At 37.3% G+C, this 23,522-nt stretch overlaps 1 protein-coding gene across 3 annotated transcripts in view; it reads right to left on the bottom strand.

Moving 5' to 3' along the window:
* The window catches only part of Inpp4b (inositol polyphosphate-4-phosphatase type II B), a 701,452-nt gene that overhangs the window by 140,432 nt on the left and 537,498 nt on the right, over positions 1-23,522 (bottom strand). For all 3 annotated transcript variants that reach the window (XM_028753430.1, XM_028753429.1, XM_028753432.1), the window contains 3 exons: positions 15,069-15,199; positions 14,582-14,686; positions 4,770-4,878 (listed from right to left, as the gene is read on the bottom strand). In XM_028753430.1, coding sequence (XP_028609263.1) covers positions 4,770-4,878; positions 14,582-14,686; positions 15,069-15,199 — 345 coding nt within the window. The remainder of the gene's footprint in view (positions 1-4,769; positions 4,879-14,581; positions 14,687-15,068; positions 15,200-23,522) is intronic.

Below are 23,522 nucleotides of genomic sequence, written 5' to 3'. Positions count from 1 at the left end.
AATATGGATTGAAGTCTGTGAAATCATGAGCTACAACAAATCTCATCTCCTTTTAAGTTGTTTACATTTGGACTTCTAACTAAGACATCAGACAACTGCCTAACATACTTCTCTGAAATTTTACTTTCCATGGTTTCAATTATCTATGGTCTATCATAGTCTAAATGGAGAATTACAAAGATAAACAGTTTGTATAATTTTAAAGTTAAAGAACCTTCTTAATAGTAGGATGAAACTTGGACCATCTTGCTCTGCTTCTGAAGGCCTGTTCCATCCCTCTGTGCAGAATATTCCTGCTGAATATGCTACTTGATCATGGTCCCTTAGTAGCTATCCTGCTTATCAGCTAAACTCTCAGGATGTCTTTGAGCTTGTGATCAAGGAAACTTTATTTTGCTGAATAATAATTACAGTGATCAGAAATGGCTGCTACTGAATATCTTATTGCTACATTGTTAGGTTTTAGTTCATTAGTAGTTATTGTTAGTCTCCTGCTCTCTGTTTACATGCTCAACTGTATCACAGGTACATGTGTGTGTATGAAGATGGAGAATTAAATGGTCCGGTGGATGTAGCTCTTCCTGCTGGATTTAGGAATGAAGCCCTTAAGGACAAGGTAACACTAATGCATAATATAGACCTCAATCCTGATCTCCATGTAAAAAGTAGCCAAACTTTTTAAAATTATTAAATATTTGCCTTTTAGAAGAAATGTCAATACATACAAAGTGAACCAAATGTTAGACTCAGTGCCAGCCAAAAAGGAAGAACACTGATTAAGCTTCTTGGCAGAGGAACACCTAGAAGATGGTGCCCTGTGGATCAGGATTATCATAACCCACAACTCATTACTGAAATGAAAGACCTCCAAGTAAGTTATGAAGCATAACTGATACTCAATCATTTAAGATTCAGCCATGGGGTGAAGGGTGCCAAGGATTTGCTGACTTCTAAGTGGAAAATCTGAGTGGATGATGATGCAGTTTGGGGGATTTTGTTCATTTCTTTGATTACATTAGGACAAGAAAGAAAGGAGAAGAAAGGTAAGAGTCAATGGAGGGGGAATTGACTTGATATGGCCACTTTGAGGCTATGAGTGAAGTGGGGCTACCTATGAGTATTTACACACACATGCATGCACACACACATGAATGCACACACACGCACACACACACATGCACATACATATGCACACCCACACATGCACACCTACATGCACATACCCACACATGTACACACACACACCCACACATGTACACACACATATGTGTGCATACATGATACATGCACAAAAAAATGATATTCAACATGAGTTGAGGAGTTTCTAAACTATAATGACAGCTAATATAAGTTTTACCATATACCAGGAATAATAATAAGTGTTATTAAAATTTCTAAAGAATTTCATTGGGCAATAAATACAAATGTCACCTTATAAATAAGAAACCTAATGTATAGAAAGATGAGGTAATTTCATTAATTCTACAAAGGCAATTAAATGAGTTAGAATACAAATTTGAGCAGGGATTGATATCTATGAACTATCTATGAGATGAATTTTCTATTTGCCCATGAGTAAAGGCAGAAATGTTAAATAGAACTACAAAAATGTCAATAACATTATATTCAATGACTTGAATTTGAGGATAAAGGCTAACTGACATGGTGTTTACACACCTAAAATCATTTAGTGAAGAGTCCTACACTGGTTCATTCTAGCAAAGAACTCTGAGGCATGTAGGCCCTCAACTCTATGATTCTTTAGTCACTGAACATATATATTACAAGAAAATATATTGCAGAAATAAAATAAGAATTTTACAAAAGAGAAAATAACATTTAAAATTCATTTAGGGTCACATATAAATTAGAGAAAACACTTTCAATCACGTATACCACGATCAGTTTGTATTCTTGTCCTTCAGTTTCCACAAATACCAAGAGTATTTAGTTAAGGGTATGCTATCATCTACCTATCTCAAGTTGGAAATAAAAATAAAGGATTTTTCTTCAGTAGCACTTGGCATCACGCATGGGGATATGTATAGGACAGACTCCTGGAGCAGAAGCACACATGTGCAGGTTTGGCATAAGGAGCTTTGCATTTGCTAAAATATAATGGAACTTCAAGCTAGACATAGCAAATGAGAACCAATTCACAACAAAAAAGAAAATAGCCCCTTAAAGAATCAAATTATAATCAACACAAAAATTAAATTACTGTCTCCCTCTAAATGGCATATTTCCAGAAACTCCATTTAGTTCAAAAGGACAAAAAGGAAGTGACACTAGCTATTCGTTGGCCTTATTTTCACTGTGCCTATGTAATTTCATTAAACCACTTAAGAAGAAAGTTCTTAATGGAATGCATTATTTCTGAAAGCAGAAACAAAAGCTGCACTTGAACATGAACGACATGAATTGGAACTATTGGACTTGAGACTGGACTTTTAAAGCAAATTAGTCTTGGTATATTGGACACGACTCCAAATGAAACAAAAAAGACATATGTTGTTTTTAAAAGTGAGGGGATTTCACCCATCAATGAGACAAATATTTGACACATCCTCCTAGCAAGACTCTGGTCGCATCATGGAGAAAAGGTAAAGGTTGTAAGAGCCTGAGGTTCTTCTGGAGATAACAGGACTGGTGGCCCCATGAACTCACATCTACTATGCCTACAAGATCAAGAGAGTAACTACTCCAGTAAATGTGGAGTAGAGCACACAAGCACCCACACCTAGAAGGGGAGCTATTGACTGTTGATGGGTACTAGGGGAAGGAGATTCCACTACCAGGCAAGTCTAGACTGTATCAAGTTCACAGGATGTATCAAGTTCTCCAGGATGGCTGAGAAAGTTAAGATAAATCAATAAGATGGCAGAGGTAGTCCTCCCAAGCCATACTGAAAACACCCATCTTTAACCATTTACAAAGCAAAGAAGAGCTAGAAGAGTTCCATCTTTTAAGGTGATTCTCTGCCTGCCTTGCAAAATGCAAACTTATGTTCATTTTATATACTGAAATATGCTCCCTTTCATTGTCTTTCACTGAAAACACAATATTTGTTGACTGAAAAAAATCAGGAACATACTGGAATGGTGTAGTAGTTCTTTTGATGCTAAGTTTGCTCAGGCTGGCTCTCCGTAGCCCCAAAGAATTTTCAGCCATATATTGTCTCAGCAAGCGATATTTGAGCCATATATTTCCCTAAAGCACAGTAGTTTAATGATTGGCACTATCCTCATTAGTAAACATTCTACTGTATTTTATAAACAAAACAGAAACAATGGGATATTTAAGATACGGATATCCCAAAGAAATCAATGTTTAGAAGCACTGGATAAGCCGGGTGGTGGTGGCGCACGCCTTTAATCCCAGCACTTGGGAGGCAGAGGCAGGCGGATTTCTGAGTTTGAGAGTTCGAGGATAGCCTGGTCTACAGATTGAGTTCCAGGACAGCCAGGGCTACACAGAGAAACCCTGTCTTGACAAAACCAAAAAAAAAAAAAAAAAAGAAAGAAAGAAAAAAGAAAAAAAAGCACCGGATATTATTTTTTCATTTACCTTAAATTTAATTCTTGAGTTATAATCTTATGTGTATTGTCCCAGTGAAAAGTGACCAATGTAGAGTACATATTTTCATGCACATACTAAAGATATAAATATGTCTCAGGGTGTAATGGTGAACTCAACATCTGTCTTTGCCAACTGCATGCAATGCTGAATTATGAAACACTAGAGTTATCCTACATCTAACATCACATTCTGACAATTTGTGTTCTGGATACCCTGTGTATAATTTTGAGTCTTCTAATTATATTATTATTCTCTTTAAAATTTGATTGGTTGAAAAATAAACAATACAAAATGAATAAGTCGGTAAGAAATTTCTAGTTCCAGACAGGATGGTGGAAATAGCAACTCTCTAGCTTCTGCATATCACAATAAACTAATCTACTCAAAATATAACAGTCCTAATAAGAACTCAACAGGGTAGAAGAAAAAAGGCAGATTGGTTTGGGGCCTGAGGATGTAGAAGATGAAATGACAATGAATCTCTTTTGTTACTTACCCTCTTGTGGCTGTTATACACTGTTATTTAAGTTTCAGAGAAAGCCTCAGAGCAGAAAAATATCATCACTAGCAACAAAAATAACAATAATAAAGAACACCAAAGGGAAGCCAAAAACTGGTGAAATTGGTAGCCCTATAAACCTTGCATCTTTAAGTCACACCGGTCCAGTCTGCAGGTGAATGCACAAGCCATGGCCCTTCTATCAAGGATGCTACAGGAGGTAGAGGAGGTCAGTGAGAAACAGCTCTCTACAGTAGGCCTGTGGCCAGAAACCTATCTGCTACTCATATTTAATAAACACAGAGCATCCCTTCTTTATTGGAGTCATGGTTTAAACAGACTCTCAACTTACCTTCAGGAAATAAATTCCTTGTCTGATAGACCTATCACTGAAACTGACTTTTTCTTCCCCAAGAGTGATGCCAGAATATCTGACTGAGCAGCATAGCTTTCAGGTCAGTGTTCTGCCACAGAGCACCCAGAAAGCCCAATCATATATTTTGTTGGTTCTAGTCTGTTCTCAAGTAATTTTAAGAAATTCAGCAACTTTAATTTTCCTGATGAGTTAAAATGCTAAGAACCATTTGTTGGGATGGACTGGTCTCCAAAATACGAACTTTGTCTAGAGACTTATTCAAAGAAAGAATAACATCATCAATGAAATATTTGTTGTCTTTCTGACATTACTTACTTCCTTCTCTCTGTCTCAAATCTATGGAGTAGTTTTCGAAGACCACCATTCTTGAATCCCTGAAAATGGGCAGCTGGGGCCCCCACAGTGATGACATCATAGAGAGCATCTGGAATGGAAACAAGGAGATGAACACTTAGCAACCATTTGTCTCCTGCACACACTGTGCACTAGAGTATCCATGCTGCGGGAAGTTTGAGAAATTATTCTGTTTCAATTTGTATGAATAACTATGAACTCTCATCTCAAGGGGGCAAGAAGAACTAATCAATCTTTCTAAAAGCCACCTGCGCACATCAAAAAGTTATAATATTTCCAAGATTTATGACTGCATCTTAATTATATGCTACAGTGCAGAACAGCATGTTCTTCAGTCCTCCACCTAACTACTGAGATAACATGTTAATTGGTCTTTTGTATGTTTTACTTTATTAAGTTTTGCATCATTTAATTTGCAATCATATTGAAATTCAACAATAATGAACAATTTCTCAACCAAAGCTTATAGAGACATGTACGAAAAAAATATTAATTTATTTTTGCTCAAGGGCAGAACAGTACTAGCACTTTAAAAAAATTTTATCCAGTCATTTTCTGCTTATCTGTTCTAAAATTTACACAGTTTTGAATACATATATTTGTAATTTATTATAAAATATGTGGAGAAATCAAATGTATCAGTATGTTTCTAACTAGATATTTTGCTTTTTATAACAAAAATTCATACATTTAAATTGAAAATCTTTTGATCCTGAAATTTATGGCTTCAAAACATGCCATCATTTTATATTCAAATGGAAGATATCCATCTTAGAAAGGCAGAGTGAATGTTCTCTGGTTAAACTACATTTTTGTTGAGAAATCTAATTTCAGAGAAGATGTTTCTCAAATTGATTTTGATATTGACATATTGGTTGTTTCTAAGATATGGCTTACTGAGAAAACATAAATTGTTTTATTAGCCTCAGGTAAACATCATTGCTACTTGAAAATTACACGGTCTAGATCCATCTGAATTATTATTGTATTAAATTAGAATATCTCCATTCTGAAAATAGAAGGTTAAAAGAAATAAAATACAATTTCCAATGTGACCCATATAGCATGGGTTCAACAATAAATTAATGGACTTTAATAATAATTGCAGTGTTGTAATAATTTGTTAACTTTTTAAAAGTCTAATAAATTCAGTTATAGCATTTTAAGATAGTAGAATATTTGTTTTATAAGTAATGAAATTATTTTTTACCCCAGAGAAAATACTTCATCCAAAGGATTAGCTTTCATTACACCAGAAAGTGCCATGGAGAAAAGCAACCAATGTGAAGCTTATAAACCACAATGAACACCATGTGACTAGATTACCAAGGATGGAATATTAATTATAGCTGCAACCTTTACATGCATAATAGCAATTATACCTGGGCTATAGCTAACAGCTGTTTAATATGACTGTAGGCATGCACAATATAGGAAATTTCATGCCTAGCACTGAAAATCTAGCCAACCACCTATTGTAGTTTGTACTGTAGAGGAGAGCCCACTACTTCCAATTTACTTGCCCTAACCAGTATAATCTCTAATTACATTCTTAATATGTATCTTTAACCCACAGATAAGGGCAGTCCTCACGTCTCTCTCTTCATTAGATGGAGACTATTGTGGAAGGACACAACGGGTTGATTCAATAAACAACTGTTGTGGTTTGATTAGGAAAAAATAAAACCTTAATTCTCAAGCCTTGAGAATTAGGTGTGAATTAGGTGTGATCTTTTCTACTTTAATATCATATTTCATCATTCCTGTCAGTGGATAGAATTAGTAAACTTATGTACACTTGTTAGCTACTGCACACCAAAACCTCTTTCACTGACTCATCTATCTATACTAGGCCAACAACTACAAAAATTATGAGTCACTGTGGTGTCTTTGACTTCAATCTAAAAGTATAAAACTGATTCTGTTTTTTTTTCTCTACATTTTAAAATTTATATGTAACCTCTTTGCCTGGCACTAAGAAACTGGCCTCTGATTATCAGCATATCTACATATGTGATCAATCCTCCTATACAAATGAATTAGCTTTGTAGGTTGCCCATACCATTGTAAGAAACAGGTTTATCCAAAAGTTGCAGTATTTGCATTACACACTCTCCCCCACTATTGATTAACAGTCTCTTTGTTATTTATACATTTATTTATTTATAAATTTTTCATTTTTATTTATTTACATTTCAAATGTTATCCCCATTCCCAGTTTCCCCTCCACAAGCCTCCTATCCTGTCCTCTTCCCCCTACCACTATGAGGGTGCTCCCCCACCAGCCCACCCACTCCTACCTCAGCACCCTAGCCTTCACCTACACTGGGTCCACAGGATCAAGGGGCTCCCCTCCCAGTGATGCCTGATAAGGCAATCAATCCCCTGCTACATATCCAGCTGGAATCATGAGACCCCCAAGTGTACGCTTTGATTGGTGGTTTAGTCCCTGTGAGCTCTGGGGGGTCTGGTTAGCTGGCATTGTTTTTCTTCCAATGGGGTTGCAAACCCCTTCTGCTCCTTCAGTCCTTTCCCTAACTTCTCCATTGGGGTTCCTGTTCTCAGATGTTTGGCTGCATACATCCACGTCTGTATTGGTCACCTAGCCACCTCAAAAATGTTAATCCAGAATTCCTCCTGTCAAAAGGCAATGCAGGGACAAAGAGTGGAGCAGAGACTGAAGGGAAGGCCATCCAGAGACTGCCCCACCTAGGGATCCATCCCATCTGCAGACACCAAACCCAGACACTATTGCTGATGTCAAGAAGCACTTGCTGACAGGAGTTTTTTTGTTCTTAGTGAACCTTGTTCCTAATGAACTTAATGAAATTATCAGCTGTAGTATTTTCAATATTTTTTTTACAAAATATTAATATTTTTACAAAAAATAAAAGTAAATTAAAAACAAAAGATGGTAGAGTTTATGAAAATCTAGGGAATATTTACATATTACTAAAAAATCAAGATGTGTTTGTTCTTGCAAATAAATGCCAGGAAACAAAAAAAGCAAGAGAAAAGAGAACACCACTTTGCTGTCCAATACCAAATGTTCACCCTGAAAGCATAAAGGTCACATACTATGGGCTAAGCAACTTGTATTCTTATATCTAGAAACATATGCACATATACATGCAAAAACAACTAAAAAGAGGGCATGCATCTGAATGAGAGGAAGAGGCAGTTTATTGGAGGGGTTAGGGGCAAGATGGGCGAGGAGAAATTATGTAAGGATGATTTTAAACTTCAAATAGAAAACAAAACGAACAAACCAGAAACAGGATGGCTAAACAACCCTGAACAACAAAACAACTTCTTCATGAATTACCATCCCTGGTTTCAGGTTGTATTACAGAGCTACAATTTAAAAAAAAATCATGGTGTTGCCATAAAAACAGATACATTGATCAATAGAATCAAATTGAAGACCCAGACATTAATTCATATACCTACGAACACTTGATTTTGATAAAGAAACCAGAAACACACTGGGAAGAGGAAATCATCTTTATCAAATGGTGCTGGTCAAACTGAATCTCTGCATATTGAAGAATGCAAATGCATCCATATTTGTCACCCTGCACAAAAGTCCAAGTAGAGCAAAGTCCTCAACATAAACCTGATAGAAGACAGAATGAGGAATAACCTTGAACACATTAGCACAGGAGAGAACTTCCTAAGTAGAACACGGATAGCACAGACATCAAAATCAACAATTAATTGAATGTGATCTCATGAAACTGAAAAGTTTTGGTATGACAAGGACAATCATCAATCAGATGAAATGGCAGCCAACAAAATTGGAAAAGACCTTTACTAGCTCCACATCCAATAGAGTTTCAACATCCAAAATATATAAAGAAATCAAGAAACTAGACATAAAAAATAAAATAATACAATTAAAATATGGTGATAGATTTAAACAGATAATTTTCAATAGAGGAATCTCAAATGGCTAAGAAACACTTAAAGAAATGCAATATATTCCTAGCCATCAAGAGAATGCAAATAGAATCTACTTTAAGATGTCATCTTACACCTGTCAGAATGGCTAGGATTAAAGAGTGACATGTGACAGCTCATGCTGGTGAGAATGTGGAGCAAGAGGCACACTCCTCCAATTGCTGGTGGGGATGCAAATTTGTACAGTCCCTATGGAAATCAATTTGGTGGTTCCTCAGAAAATTGGGTATTGATCTACCTCAAGGCCAAGCTATATCATGTTTTGTCATAAACCCAAAGGATTCTCCATCCTACCATGAGGGCAACTGCTCAAGCTCAGCTATGTCCATTGCAGCTTTATTCATCATGACCATAAACTGGAACCACCTAAAAAGAATCATCCTGAGGTAACCTGGACCCAGAAAGACAAATATGGTATTTATTCATTTATATATAGATATTATCTGTTAAGTAAATGATAATCCAACTACAGTGCATGGACCGGACAGGTTAGACGAAGGAAGGGCTCTAGAGGGTGCATGGATCTCCGTGGGAAGGGTAAAAAAGATTTTGTGGGTGGACTCTGGGAAGTTTGGAGCAGGAGTGGAAGGGATCAGGTGTCAGGAGAGGAATGAAATGAGAGAATGTGGAGAGACAGAACTGGGATTGGCGAACATTTGAGACTAGCGTGAAAAATAGTTCAGAAAAAAAAAAACTTAATTAAATTTTTAAAATGTTAAAATTATAAAATAAAACAAGATAGAAAGAGATAGAAAAAGCCCAGTGTCCGTTTCTGACTTCCACATGCTCACACAGTGTATATACCCAAAAAACCCTTTAGTGCACAAATTAAATTGTTGTGTCAATAACTATAAATCAAAAAGGAAATAAAATTCAGAACTGAATTTTAAATTTTTTTTTAAATTGCAAAGTGAAAGCATGGCCAATGTAACCTAATTATGAAACTAAATAATCACTAGATATATTTTAAAGAGAGAAAAGACCTTTAAGCATCACTCAGCTTCAACGTTCATAGAAATATTTGAAATCACCCAACTACAGATATATAGTATTTTTTCTAAATTCTAAAACAGTATCTCATTCATTTTCCTGTGGTTTTACTCAAATATAATTTTTGCATTAGGATCAATAAGTCTTGTACAAGGAAACCTACTGTCTGTGTCATGATATTGAAAAAAGCATACAAGTCTCTGACCAGGCATGTCTGTGTCTAGAGCTGTGTTGGTTCTGCCTCTTAACCAGACTCAACTCTCAGAAATCATGGATCATTATGAATCCATTCTATGTTCATGATTTTTAATGGAAACGCTTTTTTCTGTTTCGCATTTTAAACAGGTTTGCTTAAAGTTTTCAATTTTAACATTGAAACCCAAAAAGTAACTCTGAGAAACGTGCTTGAAGACATCTATTGAGTCATCTTCTGCAAATGGACATGGGTTTCAACGCCAGTTAGCAGCTTTGTTCTACAGTTATGGATATGACTATGCAAGCTTTGTCCAATGATCTGAAATAATAGTGCATTGTTATACAGTATACAATTCATAACTCAAATTCGGAGAAAATTTGTCACATTAAAGTAGGTAACTTTTAAAAAACAGTATTTTCTATGGAACTTACTTTTTAATTTTAATCTAAGAGAAGCTTACTTAGTATTTTGTAATACTCATTTGAGAATAAACAATTACTGATAAATATTAGAACAACTAGGTTTCTCTCTTTGGATCCCAGAGCTTTGAATTTCACTTGCAATTACTACAAAATAGTAGATCGATCTATGCAGGTGGTTAATTTCCTGGTTTCTAAATAATGAAGAAAAATGTCCAGCTAAAGAACCACATTTATTCTTAGCCATACTCCTTTAAAATTAGAATTAACCACGATTGATTATTTTTCTTTAGGCGGGAGCAGACAGAAGGGTGAGAATAGAATCACTAACAAAATCTAAAGTGAAAGGTAACAATTTAATATCAAGAAATTGTATTGTTTTTTTAAATTTTTCCTATTTTACCCCACTCTGAGTATCTTCATAATTGTAATAGTTTTTTAGTCATATGTAACAGAACTCTTCAAACTTTGCCATCAAGAAAATACCATTAAAGCAAGGTTGAATGGGGAACCTGTAGGAGCAGAAACTGTGGGAGCCAGAGAGGTCTAGAACACCAGGAGAACACGGTCCATGCAATCAACTGAACAGGCTCAGAGGGGCTCACAGAGGCTGAAGCAGCAGTCAGGGAGTCTGCATGGGTCTGACCTAGGTCCTCTGCGTATTTGTTATGGTTATGCAGCTTGGTATTCTTGTCGGACTCCCAAGAGTGGGAGTGGGGGATGTCTCTGACTCTTTTGCCTGTCTTTATTACTCTTTTCTTAATTGTGCCTAGTCTTAGAGGAGCTTGTTATGGCCTGTTTGGTTGATACCCCAGGAAGCATGCTCTTTTCTGAAAGGAAACTGGAAAAGTAAGAGGAGAGGAGAGGAGAGGTGGGGTGAGGGGCAACTGGGAGTAGACAAGGGAGAGGAAACTGAGGTCAGGATGTACTGTATGAGAAAAGATTTTTGTAAAAACGCTAAAATAGGTACTTAAAGCCTCCCTTCCTTTGTATTTCTTTAAAAATGTTCTTTCCTTCACTGACATTATACGATATCTCAAAAATGTCTTTGGTTTTGTGAAAATGACAATGTGTTCCATGCCTCGGGGAAGCAAGGTTTAAATGGGTGAGTCACATCAAGCTGCAGAGAACAGAATAATTCGAAAATTCATAATAAAGTTTTCTTGTAGCCTTTTAGTGGTGTTTAATAATAGAAATGAGATAACTCTATTTTTACAGGAGATCTTGTTAAAATCTCTTCAACTATAAAATGCGTTAATAGAAAAATCTCTGCATGATGATTTCATATCAAGGAACAATTTAAAACATAATCTGGGTTTCAAAATGGCACCCAAAATCCACTTGAAATGAATCACCAGGCTTTTGTGAGTTTGTATTTCTAAATAGCTAGATCATGATCATCCCTAGCAAATCTGAGAGAAGTGATCCTTACTGAAGGGTCGATGCAGCTAAACCTTTGAGACACAGAGTTGAGGGAGCTCGAACGGCTCCTCTAGTTCCTTCCTTCTCCCATTTGGCTATTACTCCCGGTTACACTGCAAAACATAATTGGTGTTGAATGTGACTCTAATGTCACACCTGTGACATGGATTTTTTTTATTACATTTTAAGGTAGATATTAAGATACTTTCAATAGCAACTGTTTGAAACATCTAACAAAAGAAAGCAATGGACGAGCATCTGCACAGCCTGGCTGGATGTTTTGCTTTATTTTATGCAAACTCTGAGCTTGTAGATCCCCTCCGAACTCAATCAGCAACTAAAAGACTTTGAGAGACTCCCATTTTTGGCTGGCTTCAGTAGTATATCTATGATTTTCCTTTTCTTAATATGAGTTTAAATGAAGATGGTCCCCATATGTTTTTATTTTCAAGTGTTTGGTTCCCAGTTGGTGGAATGTTTAGGAAGGGTTGAGGTGTACGGCCTTGTAGGAGCTGTGTAAATGGAGAATGGACTTTAAGAGTCAAGTCCATACAAGAACTAATCTTGTTTCCTCTCTGTGTCGCCATCTTGCTGATGGCTAATGCTCCAGCTCCATGCCTTCCTGCCTGCTTCCATGTTCCATGACAATCATGAACTAACCCTCTAAAACAAAGCAGCCCCTGATTAAATGCTTCCTTTTATAAGTTGCCTTGGTCATGATGTTTCTTCACAGCAATAGACTAGTAGCTAAAAGACGTAGAAAAGATAACCAGTGGTTGGTTCCCTAGAATACACTTAGAGTTAAACTCATAGACTGGGTTGCCTCAGGAAACTCAAAATAGGGCCCAGGAGATAAGCTTCATTGTCTCAGGTTAGGACAAGTGTTAATTCTTCGTCTGCCTTTTTGTCTCTCTTTCCTCCCTCCCTCCCTCCCTCCTTCCCTCCCTCCCTCCCTCCCTCCCTCCTTACCTCCCTCCCTCCCTCCCTCCTTCCTTCCTGTCTTTTCTCCAGGTTTCTATAACACATACTATGGCATCACACCCTTTAATAAGTTTTACTTAAATGACTAGAGTAAAGTTGTAAGATATATCTAAGATTTACAGAGCACTGATATTCAAAATTAGTAATGCATGGATAATGCAGACACATAGAAGAATTCAATTATATACATTTCAAATAGACCAGCTACATTGTTGCTGCTCAATTACACTATCAATTACAGTATTAAGAGCCCTGAACTAACACTAAAGTATTACTTCTTTAAAGAAAAACAATTACCTTAATTTGAATTCATTACATTTTATACCCCAAATATAGTGCTTTCATTATTATATCTAACATAAAAAAGAATTACAACTGATTATTATAATATTATAAGAATCTGTATCTTATAGTGTTGACAACTGATGGACTGTAAAAATGAAACACATTGAAGTATTCTGGAGTGTGCACTTAAAAGAATTTCTGGAGATTTTGCTTCTGTTTCTGTTGTCGTTTCATCGTGTCTAGCCTCTCTATTGCTTTGGGTATTTGTTACACTTAAGTCATTAATAAGGATGAAAAATTAATAGTCTGAAAGCACCTGAAGCTAACTGAAGGTTATTTCATTTGTCAGTAGGAGACAACATAGCATTAGTTCTGCTCAGTCACCTGTTCCATGAGCTAAGCATTAGCCTGGCATTTGGAGAATCTGCCCACTATCAGTACAGTTTTTCAGAAACAGAGTTTTTACATTCAAACTTGAGATGAAGACAAATCATTGGGGTATAGCCTACATTTCTTATGGAAGAAACCTGAGCAGAAATGGAAGGGTGGAAGTCAGGAGAAGGATGGCAGGAGGGAGGAAGAGATGAAGGAGGGAAGAGGGGAAAATAATGTAGAGAAGAAAAGCAGGTAACATGTAAAGATGCAGAATTTGAAAGGTTTATGTTCACATAAAAAGATCAGCAACCACTTAATAATGAAGGAAGGGTTCCCCTCTGGCTCAAAGGATACATGGCTTGGCTGACACTTGAATTGTTGGTTGTCTAAATACCCTCATTTGAAGAATTTCATTATGTAAGTCATTGGATAACCATGCCAATCCAAATTAGCTAGCTGAGCAAGCTTTCTTTTTCCCCTAAATTCCTTCCTTTTAGTCTCCTGTTATTTTCTTTTTAATTCAGGGAATCAGATGCTAAAGACAGTGTGCCTACCCTAGTTCATTGCTGTCTACCTCTAATATGATGCACCAGTCACTTGAGACATAGCTCAGCTATGCTTTGAGAACCTCCTGAACAGGAGATCAGGCAAAACATTCTCCCACTTTCCACTGACTAAGCTCTGCCCAGCTGGCTTGTTCCCACAAGGAAGAGCATGTATGTTACTGCTAACTGCCACAGAAGCAGATAAGCAGTATACGGCTTCATTCTGGAGTTTAGGCCTGTACCAAAGATAACAACATGAAGCTTGTTTTCTTTTCTTCTCTTAACCAATTAAAGCAGTAATAAGAGTATTACCTCCCAGCCATTATGATGCTACTTAGGGAGCTAAGACTCTGAGTTTCTGTCTCTAAGTTAGATCAAGTACAACATTTATAAGCTGTTCCATGAAAAGCACCAATGGCGTTATTTTCTTTCACCAGTGTGGACCAGCATCAGCTTTGGTTGCTTCCTCTTCATGCTCATCTAACTCTTAAATTAGGGAGTCTGCCAATCATCAAACTTTCTAAACACAAACACACACACACACACACACACACACACACACACTGACACAGTCTGACACTCCTGAAGGAATATCAATACCTTTCAGGTGAGGGCTGTGCACTTGCATCCGTTGCAAGTGTAGATTTATTGGAACAAATTCTAATGTTTTCTCTCCTTTGCTGCTGCTGGATTTGAAAGAGGACCCTAGAAAAATAAAGATCAGAAATGGTTAACAATTGAACAAAAAGACATACAAATGAATATGTAGTGTGTGTGCCCTCAACAATACACATGGAAAAAAAATAAGAGATGTTTCAAGAACTTCAGAAAGGAAAACAATAATCCCTTCACATTCTTCACATACATTAATTTTAAAAATTCCCTCAGTCGTTATTATATCACTTTAACAATACTATAAAGCAGAGTACAATAGTCTATTCTTCCTTGCTGTAGATACCAAGGTAAGAGAGAGTTAAGAGCTTCATCGTCGGCTCTTCTACCTCTGCATCCACAGGTCTAGTCATAGCTTCTTTGTGACATTAGTTAATGAAATGTAATCTGGGTAACTGAAGTTGCTGCTTCATACCCGTTTCCTTGGAAAGTTCTGTCAGAATGTCTTGGTACATAGTCACCATTTGATCACAGTGAGAAAGGACATTTTTCCGTAGGTTGTCCCAGTGTGGGGAAAGGTCACCAAGTTCTTTTAATTCCTGGTTTCTGTTAAGAATACAAAGTGATAGGCATGTTTATTGTTGTCTTTAAAGTACACATAATAGAACTATTCATTAACTCTATCAGATGAACTACAGAATGTTTGAAGTCCTTCGGAGGCAACTCTGAGTTTACCAGCTTAACATAAAATAAAATAAAAAAATAAATAAAATAAAATGAAGAATAAGAGGTTTAAATATAAAAATTTCAAAAAGTTAATTTTTTAATGAAATATCACAGATAGTAGGCTTGGGCAAAGTTTCCTTGACATTCATTTCTCTCAAGGACAATTTCAATACTCTGCATGCATACATGTTATCTCAGCTTTAACCAAAGGAATACCAAATCCTGCCATTTAGGTTTAAATTATTAACTTTTATCCAAATTCTAGCCTTTAGCCAAGTTAATTTAAGGAGTTGGTTTGCCTTTTGAAAGTGATGCTGATGAACAGCGGGATGTACTGCTTGGATCCCTTTCTCTTTTCTGTGACCTTTCCTGGCCACATTTTCATGACGCTAATTTAGCTAGCAATAATGATCTGTCTTTGCTAGTTTGTCCGTGAAAGATGCTAAATACCAAGCTAATAAATTCAGAAGATGGAGAATCTTTAACACATAGGAATGTTAAGTGTAACCATAATTGATGGTGTGTACCAATGTGCGTTGTCTGTTGCCTTTGCCTTGTATCAATGGGTCTGTGCTGAAGCCCACTCCACGTTTCATCTGAGGTATTCACAATCTTGGCCCACATTAATCTCAGTCTCAGTTTTCCCAAAGTCTAGCTTTTAAGATACAACATTTATCAGAGAAGCAATTAGTCAGTAGAAAATGAGGGTAGGAAGCTTAGATTAAAGAGGGAGGTGGAGAGTTAAGAAGAGAAGGTTAAAAATGGAGGAGTCACATTCTCTGACCTCCAATTGTAGGAAATTCAAATTGAGTGCAAAAACAAATGACAAAGCCAGCACGAGACTCCAGAAAGCTCCAGAAAGCTCCAGAAAGCTCCAGAAAGCCAAGCCTGGAAGACCAAGGCAAGGAGACTGGGTCTGATAGACCTGCATGGTACCTCAGCCTGGACAATCTAATAGATAATGTTTCAGGCTTTACTATAAGCATGCAGCTCTACATGGATATTAGTGCTTACTATTTCTATGTAATATTAATAGGTGTGCTTATGATTTATGAAGCCTATAAATTATCATCAGAAATATTAATGAGAGGTTTGGGTGATGAAGGGAAGGCATAAGATGACAGTGTAGCCGAACTTCATGTGGGAGAGTCCAAGTGGATACACAAGCAAGGATACAGTCTTGACAAGGATACAATGCCAATGAATAAGAGATGTTTTCTGAAACATGGTCAAAAAAGTGGGCCTTTCTATCTTGAGATAAACTGACCGCATTCTACAGAGGGTGAGATAAAACTTACTGCATTCTTTCAATGTCACAGTCTATAGAGAGAAGTACATAGACAGCTCTGTTTGCTCTAACACGACACTGAGAGGTACATGTCCAGAAACATCAATATGTGATTATTTAACATTGAGGAAAATTCAAATATAGGATGAAACCAGAACACTGAAACACCAAATGGGCACTGAGTAGCTCTCAGGTTAAAAACAAATAATTGACATAAAGTTACTATCACAATACATTAAGGTAGATTTTAAAAAACCAGAGTTTATTTAAGGGGCAACAGAAATAAGTGAACCTCACAATCAAGTGGTCAAGGGCTATTTGAACTTTATTTTTAGTATGTTTCTGATATTGCAATTTATTACTAAGTATGCAAAACTTCCAAGTTTCAATGCTTTATTCTACATCCTACTGGTTAAGTGTCAACCTATAACAAATTAATTTCAACACTTCTCTAGCTGTATAATATGTTTCCTGAGAAGTTGTCACTGGAGTGGCAAATTTCCTAGGTGAAAACACAACCCTCTGTTTCTTGGCTGAAAGAAGAGTGGGTTCCTGCACTGCTTAAGATCCTATGATGGTAGACATCATTTAGAGCATATTATGGCCTGACCGTCCTCACAAGGAGAGCTGATATATCTACTGATATGGGGACAGAAACTGACAATTACGACAGTATTGGACTCACTGTTGAGTAAGAGGTCAAGGCCAAACATAAATATGTATGTGAACTCAGTAAATACATAAAAGCAAATAAACTAGGCCCAGAGCTAGCAACTATTTGCACAACACCTTCATACACATACACAACATACATGCATAATACATGCACACATACCACTTTCATAGATGCTACTAGCATAAAAAGTAATGTCTTTCATATATAGCAAGAAGTTCAAGAACAATTGTTAACCTTGGAGGAGGTTTCAAATGAAGAATTTCTTTGATCAGATTGGCAATAGCCATGTCAAGGAAAGATTGTTCTGACTGATGATTGATACGGGACAGCCAGCCAAATGTGGGTGACACTATCTCTAAGCAGGTGGACCCAGGTTGTTTAAGAAAGCAAGCTGAGTATTATCCAGGGAGAGACCACCAAAGAGCATTCCTCCATGGTTTCTGCCACAGTTCCTGCCTAAGCTCTTTGCCATGACTCCCCCCAGTGCTGAACTGTGTGCTGGAAGTGTAAGCCAAGTAACCCATTTGCTGCCTAAATTGATTTTAATAGTGTTTTTATCACAGCAACAGGAATCATACTAGAACACAGTCTATTGAATACACTTGTAATATATAAAGAAGATGCAGCCTTAGTGTTATGTGTATCATAAAGATAGTTCAAAGCACAATTATTTGTACATACTCTGTATGAATGTATGTAACATTACAATATTCCTTTTTTGCAAGAAAAAGTTGTACCTTGAGGTGGAGTAGCTATCCATGTCTGCTAATGCCTTTCTTTCCACTGTAGCATTAGAACAGCTTTCAATGCCAAAACATCAGTCAACCATTCTATTCAAGTCTATTCAAGTTATATATTATCAGAATAAACATATCATTACCAGAGAAAACCAGTTTTATCACACAGATTGTCACAGCAGGAAGTTCAGAAAACAATCTAGAATCTTGCTTGACCAATGAGAGGCTTAGGTGGAAGTGATGGGTCATCTTTGGCACTAGAGTTTGTAAAACTATAGACTCCAGCCCCCACATCCACACTTGCCTCACAGAATACACTTATCTACTGTACACAGAACACAATATTAAAGGAAATGGTAAATGTCAAACAAAGTGTACGTAGTGAGCAAATGTTGAAGGAGTGGGAGTTATAACCTAGATTATTCACCTTCAGAACTGCATTTGAGAATGTCCATGTGCTATAATGAATAGTAACGTGCCATATAGAATGGAGAAAATCCCATGATGCCTCAGTGTGACACAAAGAACTGTGGGCAACTTAGGAAAGCTGGGAATGAAGAGGTGGTACTCCCAGGGAAGAGCACACAACTGGTTGTCCAGTGCACAATGGTCAGTCCTGAAAACATATATACAGGTAATGTCATAAAGACTGAAAAGGCTATATTTAGGAATAGGTGTACAATAGCATTTGTATATGTATGTGCATATATGTGCATGTACATGTACATGTGTATTGCATGTGTATGTGCATGTGCATGCATATATACATGTACATCTGTATGTACATGTACGTGTGTATGTACATGTGCATGTGTATGTATGTACAAGTGTATGTATATGTACATGTGAATGTTCCTGTAGGTGTATGTACATGTACATTTGTATATGTATGTATATGTGTATAATAGAACTTAATGAGAAAAGAGGCTATGAATTTGAAAGAGAGTTGAAAGCAGTAAGTGGGAGGCCTTAGAGGGAGGAAAGGGAGAAATGTTTTAATTAAATTATAATATCAAAAATTTTTTAAAAGAATAATCTGGAACATAAAATAAGTTACACCCTGAGAAATTTTTTCTTTTAGTATTTAAGCAGTGAAAAGTAAATGAAATTGAGTAAAATGTGATAAAATAAAAGATGCAGGAATAGGGAATGGATCAGAGACCGAAAGAATGGCCAAGCAACAACCAACCAAATTAGACATCCATCTCATGGGCAAGCACCAATCCATGACAGTATTAATGACACTATGCTATGCTTGCAGATAGAAACCTAACATGGCTGTCCTCTGAGAGGATCCACCGAGCAGCTGACTCAGACAGGTACAGAGACCCACAGCCAAGCATTAGATGGAGCTTGGGAACTCTTACAGAAGAATTAGGGGAAGGAATTCAGGCTCCAAGGGGATAGGAAATCCACAGGAAGATGAACAAAGTCAACTAATGGACCCTTGGGGTTTCTCAAAGACTGAACCACCAACCAAAGAGCATACACAGGATGGGACTTACACACACACACACACACACACCGTGTGTATGTAGCAGATGTACAGCTTGTAGCAGATGCACAGCTGTAGCAGATTTACAGCTTGTTCTTCATGTGGGTTCTGAACAACTAGAGCAGGGGCTACCCTTAAAGCTGTTGTCTGTCTGCAGAATCAGTTCCCCAAACTTGCCTGTCTTGTCTGGCCTCAGTGGGAGAAGCACCTAGCACTATAGAGACTTGATGTACCAGGGTGGGCAGGATATGGGGGGAATCTCTATTCTCTTAGAGGAGAAGGGGAGGGATGAGGGGAATGGCTGAGGGGGTAACTGGGAGGGGATACAGCAAAATGGATGTAAAGTGAATTTAAAGAAAAAAATCCAAGTTAGGATTCATATACATATATAGGAATACATATATACATATGTAATATATACATACATATATATATATGTATTACAGCAGAGAAGGAAGAAAATCCATAGATATGCAGGGTCCTGGAAGACTTCTGGAAAATAGCGCCTCTGTACATGAAGGGACCTCTGCAGTCATGAGTTTACAGCATATGTGGGCAACGGCACAAGACCTGCACTAAATGGAGCCAAGCAACATTCCAGTAGGGACTGAGGTAGTTCCTGAGCCTCACGTGCTCTGAGAAGCTATTGACAACTGGGTGTTTTTTCCCCTAAGGGCTAGCCACTTTGGATTGCCTATGCACCACCTATGAACATATGGGCAGCATTCATTGGAATAAGTAGACAATATAACTTAAAAGAAATGAAAAATAAAACATAGAAGATGTGAAACTGGAAGGAGTTTTTAGGGGCCCAGAAGGAGTGTGTTCTAGATAAGATCTAAATATATTGAATTTATGTTTACAATTGCCAAAATAATTAATACACATAAAATATTAAAAATCCATCTTTCAGTCATGGCACTGCATCTCCAATAGGGTAATAATTCTTTTCAGAGAATCCACTACCCTGCCAAGAACAAGCTTGTGGCTTTGCTATATTCACACTAACATTCTGAATCTTACACAGTCTTCCAGCCTGCCTTCAATTCCACCTAGTCTCCTAGCAAACAAAAATGCAAGCAAAGGAGGCTGAGAAGACTAAGCTGGATATTAAAATATTTATAAGCACAGGTCCCTCACTCAGGGAACAGTTCTCATCTCTCCCAGCCATCTGTGCTACTTCTCCTTGCTACCAGTAAATCTGAAGAAAATAATACAACATAAAGACACGGGCGATTTCTCAGCCTTGCTGCAGAGACAGCCCAGGCTCTGTAGTTCTGGGCATGCCATGTGCAAAGTACAACATTCTTCATACTCAATGAATTATTAAAATAGGTCCTCCACAAGAACTCTGTGAAATACCTTCTAACCTACTATCTGTGTGTCTGGTTTTCTCTTGCTTTAATCTGAATATTTCAAGAAACACGAGTTCCCTGTCAATCCAAATTCAGAGTCCTTGAAATCATCATGATCCTCTGCAACATGGGACAACTTCCCATCCCTGCCCCATGTGCAAAGCGTAAACTACTGATTAACAGAAAGAGAAAAGAGATTTAAAAACAAGACTATGAAGAATGAAAGTAAATAATTGTATATAGAATGTGTTCACAGAATCTGCATCATAACAACTAAAACTGCATTCTATGTATTATCCCAGTGCATAAAACTTGTATGTATGCTCAGTTGGCAAATGCCTTGGGGCTTTACTTAATCGAAGAATGGAGAAGGATACTAAACCAAGAAGGCCAAATATGTGGGCAAGTACTAGGCCTTCCTTTTACCTACCCCACCCTCTCCCCCAAAGTTATTTCATTTATATTTGATTTCACTGTATAATCATGTTGCAGAAGGCAGGCTGTGTCTCTGCTGTAGCAATAAATGGAACGAGATTTGCGGTGACTAAACAAAAAATTTAAAGCTGGATGGAGGGAATAGCTTGTAGAGAAGGGGGATTCCAACATGACTCACATGTGCCATGATCCTGAGTGAGGGCCATTTAGAAACTGTCAGTTATGATGACCTTATAAGCCAGTTCCTTATAGTAAATAATAGAAATGCACATATACATGAATATATATGGACATTTATATGAATAAGATGAAAATATGTATGTATGTATGTATGTATGTATTATGTATGTATGTATTACATGTTATGTATGTGAATAAATCTGTGTCTTTGAGGAAAACTGTACTTCTGTCACACACATTACATTCCTCTCTGCATAATACAGAAGAGCTCATGGGTGAGAGGGGCAGATCGGTGATGAAACTGGAGGAATCGGGAGACAAATGCCTGTAATATAAGTAGTTCAGCTCTTCCGTGGGTTTATTCCTCATGACTATTTTCACAAATACTCTCCTGAGTCTCTAAAATAAAAATGACTATATGGATGTCCAACTTGCCTATGAGATAATTTTATAGACACAGGAAATTTCTTTAATTCCCAAGCCAAGGTACCATATGTGAACACATCTACAATGATAAATTTTAAAATAGGTTTGCAAATTTAAAACAAAAAAAATTCCCTGAATTAAAGGCCCTAAGGGGGTAGGAACTCCACAGGAAGACCGATATTATCAACTAGTTTGGACAGCTAAGAACTCTCAGAGACTGAGCCACCAAACAAAGAGCATACACAGGCTGGACTGAGGCCCCCCTACACGTATGTAGCAAATATGCAACTCAATCTCCCTGGATTCCTTGTCTGACCTCAGTGGGAGAGGATATGCCTATTCCTGCAGGGACTTGATGTGTCAGAGTGAGGGGATACAGGAGGGGGCGGGGCACACTCTCAGAGATGAAGGGGAGGGAGAAGGAACTCTCTGAGGGGAACAGAACTTTATTGCACAAAGTAACTAAGACTAACAGTAAGTCAGTTTCAAGAAAGCAGTAAGACCAAATAGTATAGTGAAAATTTACATACCAAAGATGATGACTGGGTAAAGAGACATTAAAACAGTATTTGAAATTGTTACTATTGAAGTAAATAGAAATATTTCCCCACAACGAGCTCTATCTATAAAACTATTCTGTGGAATAAAAATAGCTCTAGAATGTAAATGGAGCACTTCAGTAGTTAGAATATCATAAAACCACATGTGGGTGTGCATGGGTGGAAAGTTTAACGGCCAGGCTCTTTTTATTCATTAAGCAAGATTAGACATTAAATCAAACCCAAAAGAAGTCACGAAAATTATCTGTGAGGGAAAAAATGAAATACTAAATGGCCAGTGAAGAGTAGCTCACACAAATGATTGTTGGGCAGCTTCAATTTCACAAAGTGGTTGGGTCACAACATAAAACACGCAAAGTTCAAACGGCTGCCAGGTGTCACCATGTGCTCAGCCCACAGCTGAAACTGTGTTTTAACTGATACAGGGATTACAGTTCCATCTCTAAATTGCCGGGTTATTTTTTTTAACATATGTTTTATTAATGATTGCATAAATTGAAGAGCCTCTGTGTCAAAGAAAATCATGGAATCTTCTGAGTGGTCACTCACTCTGCTTTTCTCTTGACATTAAAATTAGTGCTTTCTCTACACGCAATAAGGCTTCAGTTTATATGGGAAGACTGAGAACGAGAACACAGTTATTTTGGGATTTAGTTGTAATCACAGAATCTGTTTGTATGTGATAAACAGTGGGATTCTATAATTTAATTTTAGGTGACTGCATTAGGAAAAATGAGGAGCGGTCAGCATGCCTTGTTCCAGGCTAAGAGTCTATTTGTTATTCTTGATAAAGGTGAAGTGGTGTTTGCATGTAAACAACGCCTTGCTCTTGTTGCTGGAGGAAGCTACAAAACATGAACAGCAATTACTTCTTACTATCTTAAGCTCTGGGCTGCAGTGCTGCTAATGAGGCAGGACAGTGCATAATGTGACAGTTTCTCTCAACCCCTCCTTTCCCTTGTACTTTTTTCTTAGGAGTCATGAGAAGCACAAATTGAACACAGACTGATAGACCAGGGGAGGGTGTGAGCTCCTTGCTCACCTTCTCGTC

This window comes from Grammomys surdaster, unplaced genomic scaffold, assembly GCF_004785775.1.
Source record: "Grammomys surdaster isolate TR1022 unplaced genomic scaffold, NIH_TR_1.0 125947, whole genome shotgun sequence".
NCBI lineage: Eukaryota > Metazoa > Chordata > Mammalia > Rodentia > Muridae > Grammomys > Grammomys surdaster.
The sequence above is the reverse complement of the archived record's forward strand: the minus strand, read 5'-3'. Positions and strand labels throughout refer to the sequence as shown.